This window comes from Lactuca serriola, chromosome 5 (assembly GCF_051521515.1).
Source record: "Lactuca serriola cultivar US96UC23 chromosome 5, Lser_US96UC23_V15, whole genome shotgun sequence".
NCBI lineage: Eukaryota > Viridiplantae > Streptophyta > Magnoliopsida > Asterales > Asteraceae > Lactuca > Lactuca serriola.
Window position 1 is genome coordinate 332,485,941 of NC_136412.1, and position 5,861 is coordinate 332,491,801.

The 5,861-nt window shown below is 36.1% G+C and overlaps 1 protein-coding gene across 2 annotated transcripts; it reads left to right on the forward strand.

The window, feature by feature from the left end:
- The first annotated feature begins 2,860 nt into the window (after nucleotides 1-2,860).
- On the forward strand, nucleotides 2,861-4,166 carry LOC145055248 (uncharacterized). 2 transcript variants are annotated; one of them, XM_079003548.1, is made up of 2 exons: nucleotides 2,861-3,292; nucleotides 3,430-3,867. In XM_079003548.1, the coding sequence occupies exons 1-2, from the start codon at nucleotides 2,961-2,963 to the stop codon at nucleotides 3,515-3,517; spliced, it is 420 nt and encodes a 139-aa protein (XP_078859674.1). In that variant the 5' UTR covers nucleotides 2,861-2,960; the 3' UTR covers nucleotides 3,518-3,867. The 2 variants fall into 2 exon arrangements, with proteins under 2 accessions (XP_078859674.1, XP_078859673.1); XM_079003547.1 differs by lacking the exon at nucleotides 3,430-3,867 and adding an exon at nucleotides 3,896-4,166 and having other exon boundaries at nucleotides 2,868-3,287.
- The last annotated feature ends 1,695 nt before the right edge of the window (nucleotides 4,167-5,861 follow it).

Genomic DNA, 5,861 nt, shown 5'->3' on the forward strand with positions numbered 1-5,861 from the left:
CGGGACAGCAGTCGGGGATCTTTCACTCGAGCTTTCAGCAGTCAGCATTCCGAGGTGAGTTTCCTTCCAGTAGGAACGGGTCTAAGGCCACAATGCCGGCCCGTTTAGCTAGCAGTAGTTTCCGGATTTCGGTCTGATGCAGTAGTTAGCATGTTTGATGCCTTCGTGGCTCAGACAGGATTTATGTGTTATGTGTTCCGGGCTACGGTCTGATGCAGTATGCAGTATATGTGTGTTCATGCTAGTTGATATGTTTATGTTATGCTTTGTGCAGTTAGTCTGGACTTCGGTCCGATGCAGGGGACAAGGTCCCAGTCAGTTAGTCCGGACTTCAGTCTGATGCAGGGGACAAGGTCCCAGTCAGTTTCCGGACTTCGGTCCGATGCAGGAGGCAAGGCCCCAGTTAGTCCGGACCTCGGTCCGATGCAGTGGGCAAGGCCAAGTATGTGATTTATATGTTTGTATGGTATGTGGTAGTTTGGGGAAGCTCACTAAGCTTCGTGCTTACGGTTTTCAGTTTTGGTTTCAGGTACTCAGTTTTCAAAAGAGAAGCTTGGAGAGATTGCAGTGCACACACCATAGTCAGTTAGTCTGGGGAATGTTTTACTCTGATAATGAGATTATGTTTTGAATTTAATACTCGAAAATTATGTTATGACTTATGATACGCTTTTATAAATATGGTATTAGTAATGTTTTTAAAAGAAATTTTTAGTCGTGATTTTTGGGTCGTTACAAGTTGGTATCAGAGCCTTGGTTTGAGGGATTCGGGCACACTTTCGGGTGTGTCTGAACTCAAACTAAGGAAATGGTAAGATGTTTTTTTTTTAAGAAAAGAGTTTTAGAAAAGTAAAAAAAAGAATTTTAGAAAGAAAAGAACTTTGAAAAGAGAAAAAGGTGTGGTGCATGCGATCAGCCGAGATCAAGTAAGTACTCCCAAATTACCCATACAAGTTAGGATTACCGGTTTCAGTTTCAGTTTTAGTTCAGTTTCAGTTTTAGTAGAACAGCATGCTAGTATAGGACTAAGGATCTAGGAGGATGCCTTATGTGCCTGCTTATGTGTTTTAGCCTTATGAGAATTGCATGCTAGTATTGAGTAGATAGCAGTAGGATAACCTGTTTAGGTTATGCCGGATAGTATGAGTTCAACATTGTATGCTAGTATAGTTTCTTGATTATGAGAGTAGTTTGCATGAGTATGTTTCCTTTATCCGAATGCTGCTTGCTTTATGCTTTGTGGGACTCTGAGTAATGAGAGTTAGTCATTAGGTGAATACGTCACATCACATGTGATCCGGGTTGAATAAACTCAGAGTGCCGGATTTGACCCTATTGCGCAGCTCTCGTCTGAGTCTAACCGTTGTAGGGATGAGTCTTGTACTCGAAGGATTATCCGAGCCTCATTGCATGTGATGGTATTCAGGTGGTGGCTAATTGACATTTCGAAAAACAAGTACTTCAAAATTAAATATTAATATATCTTAAGAAAAACAAGTACATCAAAATTAGAAAATACGAAAAATTGTAATTTGGAAATACGAAAATATGAACATTTTGGAGTAAAAAAAGAAAGTTGGTTTTTTGAATTTTTAATTTTTTTTTGACATTTTTTTGACTTTTTTGACTTTTTTTTTGACTTTTTTGACCGATTAATCATGGCAAGGCTGATTGATCCCGTCAAACCCGATTAATACTAAATTTTCGATTAATGCCCTAATCCTCAACGGTTGGAGAACGCCAAACGATTAATCCATGAATAATCGCTGATTAATCCCGATTTCTGCAAGCATGCTCTCATGTAAAGGAACAAGAATCAAATCAATAAGATATCTCTCTTGGAATAGCTCGAGAGTACAATTCTGATAAACTCTCGATACCCTCACTGAAAGATCATCATCGATCTCTACCTCCAGCGGTTAATCAAGCTCCCAGGAGCATCATCAAATCTCTTGATGAGCGCAAGATATACAAATGATCGGGTAGTGCCTGAATCAAATAGAACCAGACCATAGTCCAATAATTGATATCCCCTAATGCCATATGGTACATCGATAGCTTATTATGCATACTTTGTATATGAGATGCGTCGATGTTTATTAAAAACAAATCATGACATTATAGTTTTTAGGGCCGACCCGTTGATTTTAACGGCCCTGTGCTAAGAAGAAAAACAGGACCCTAAAAACAATTTTTTAACATATAAGGAAAATAAACTTAAGACGGTGAATTGTCGTTACAGAAAACTTAAAAGTAAATAAATTAATTAAAAAAAGAACATATGAAATTTTGTAAAAAGTTCAAGGGCTAATTATGTAACTTCTAAAACTGATTTGTTAAACATATTAGAAGGTATGATTGATTATGAAATATATAACATAAAGTAATGGCCAAAACTGTAACTTGAATTTAAAACATCAAATGCTATCAACAAGAATCGAACCTACATTGATTTTAAATAAAGAATAGGCTTATGTCGATTAGGCTACCCAAACTTTATGCAAAACCTTAAATAAAATCTTATATATGTAATTATTAAATATATAATTTAATTAAAACTTAGGTCCTATTTTTTTCGTGGTCGTGCTTAAAACCGGGCCTATAGTTCTATTGCTATTAAAGAGGTTTGGACTTTTTATAATGTTCTTATTATGATAGTCAATGTGTATACAACTATTGTTTTTTATACACTTTGTTACAATATCAATATAAAAGTTTTCTCTTTTGCCAAATAAAGATATTCAAATTTGCTAACTTATTTTTGTATCAACCCCTAAATTTCTCAAGAAAAAAAAAATCATATTTTCTCATCTTACAGATTACATAAAACGGAATATACCCCTGGACTTGGACATGGGCTCCAAACGCGATCCATAATGTAACCCGTCTGGGGTGACGTACGTCGTTAGTCGTTACCCCTTCAAAACTTTATCCGTGTGGTTCAGAAAGCAGATGAAACAATGGTGGTAACTGCTGCAACTACATCTCTTCCACCATTACCGATTTTGAAATATCATGCCATCGGATTCCCAATTAAATCTTCGCTATTCATACTTCCGTCACCAAGAACCAATTGCATCCCCCGCCTTGTAATTCCTCCCCGCGCCGCCGTAATCCGCCCAATTTCCGCTACTCCGGATGGGGTTTTTCTGCTAGCTGAAGCAAGTTCCCCTGAGAACACCGATCAGATTGTTTCCACAGCCTCCGATAACGGTGATGGAGTCTCCATCGTTATTTCAGTTCTTCTTTCCATTGCTTTTGTTGGCTTATCAGTTCTCACTATTGGGGTAAGGTACTGTAAAGCTCGTTAGATCATGAATATTCATCTGCAAATCCACAATTTTCTTTAAAATTCTTAGCTTTTGGTTTAGATTTGAGGTCAAAAGGGCTGATTTCAATTACAAATTATCACAATGCTGAAATTTTCAGACAAGAAAAGGGGTGGTCGAACTTTGAGGTCAAACAGACAATTTTTCTGGTATCGAATTCGGTATCTGTTCTTGGAAGCTACTCATAAACTTTATAAACCCAGTACTCCACGTAAGAATCATAACAAAATTTTAAAAAATTAGGTCTAATATTCTGCAAATCTGGTATCGATTTCCAGTTTTTAAAGATGACACGATTGACTTCAAAAGTCAAAGTGTACATACATTCTTTGATGGCTTGACATGTTTGCTCATCGAATTTCATATCATTTCTAGATAATCTCATTAGATTTCAACAAAATATCTCAAACCGAAAAGTGTAGATGAAATCTGTAACAAATGTAGTATGATTTTGAGCTTGAATTATATGTTACACCAAATTGGATTATATTACTTCAAATATTTGAGGAAATTTGATAATCCCATCAGACTTATGATTTGAGTTCATTCGTGTGTGTGTTTTTCAGGTTATCTACATAGCTGTAACAGATTTCTTACAGAAAAGGGAGAAAGATAAGTTTGAGAAAGAAGAAGCAGAGAAAGCAAAGAAAGGTGGCAAGAAGAAGAGAGTAAGAGCAAGAGCTGGACCAAAAGGATTTGGACAGAAGATCGAGAGTGACGATGATTTTGATTTGTAGATTCTAGAAAATTTCAATTTAAAGATGTACACAATTCTTGTTCATCACCGCAGAATCAAGTGTTAGAAATACTCAATGCAAAAAGGTTTTATATTTTTGAGTTTTGGTGTATGTTATGTGTGTTTTACATGCGAAAAAAAACAACACATAATTTTTGAAGTTTATTGTGTTAGAAATCTTCAAAAATATCATTTACACTGCAAAATCTCTTTGTTTGTTGTTATTTTTGTAGGTAACACTATATAATAATAAACTTTATTTTGTTATGAAAATGATTTTTGAAGACTTTTAAGTTTTAACACCCAAAAAAAGTTAAAAAATGTTTTTTTTACATGGATTTTCATAGACGTTGTTTGTGAAAACAAAGTTGATTTTTTTTTTTCCATCTGGTTTTACGACCCATTTTTTTGTTGATGGTTGACATTTTTCACTGATGTTTTCTACAAAAATATTAAAAAACATATCATTTTATAAAACTTTCTCAATAACATCTTTAAAAATCATTACTATTTTACTAGCTATTTTTTGTTTAAAATTTAAAAAATAAACAAAAAAATTAGTCTGCCTTTTTCTCTTTCTTTTTATCATTTTTGTGATTAGTAATTTATAATTTTATATAATTAACTTTAATATGCTTAATCCATCTATTTTTTGTTACCTAATTTAAAAAAAAGGAAAACTTCTCATCCCACATCGCCTAGGGAGAAGAGCTTATTAGGGTCTATAATGAGTGTTCGAGCTTCATCGTCGCCGGACTCGGTTGCGCGAGTCTATGACCCAAGTGGGGGCATTAAGGTGGGTTCGGAGGGATGTTGAAAAGGGGACACAGACTATGGAGAGGTTCCCAGTCCAATCCGTGATGAAGGTCGAGTCGGGCTCTAAAGGTTCGCGGCGACGATGCATTAATTGCACGGCGTTTGGCAGTCTCTGAATGGTGTCGGTTAGGATCCACGGTATAAATAATTGACGGGGCCCGAGTGCAAGAACCACCGTGCGCTGGTGGCGACCTCTTGAAGAGCGAGCAAGCCACTGGAATATCTATTTTCCATCTAGACCTGTAACAGGGAAAGGGTGGCGTATGTGCTGACTTATCAGAGCAGCAACCGGCACACTATTGACTGTATAAGGTGCGAACCCTTAATCTTTCTCATGGACTTGGCTGATACTTCTGTGGTTACACTGTCCTCATCAACCCCAACTCCCATCTTTTTGACTTTCGTTTTCTTTTCCTCCTTCGTTCACCAAGTGTTTGATAAAATGCTCCTTCCAAATTTAGAGTCTTTTTTTTTTTTTTGAGATTTTTTACTCTGCATCACCATTGTTGCACAGACAAGGTTTGCATCTTTTGTTCATACTTTGTTAGAAGATGTCTATCAAAAAGATTATTACAAATGATTAAAGATAAATTGTTATGTGTAGGAAAACAAATAGACCAAATTATAAACAGCTTAACAGCATGCCGTTTTCCTTTTCTCATTGTCATTGTCATTGTCATTGTCATTGGACGAAAACAGCAACTTACTTTTGACTCAAGAAAGTCGACTTACACTCATACTATGAGCTATAAAGTACAAAAGACTGTCTATAAAAGCTGACATGGCACAATCATGCTGCAATAACTTCTCCTTGACAAAATGTCTGTCAACTTTAACATGCTTTGTCCGATCATGCTGAACTGGATTGTGAGCTATGTTTATTGCAAACTTAATTTTTAAGCCATAATAGCTCATATATACCATGTGCCATTGCCCGAAATTCTGCTTCAGCACTAGATCGTGCCACCAAGCTTTGCTTC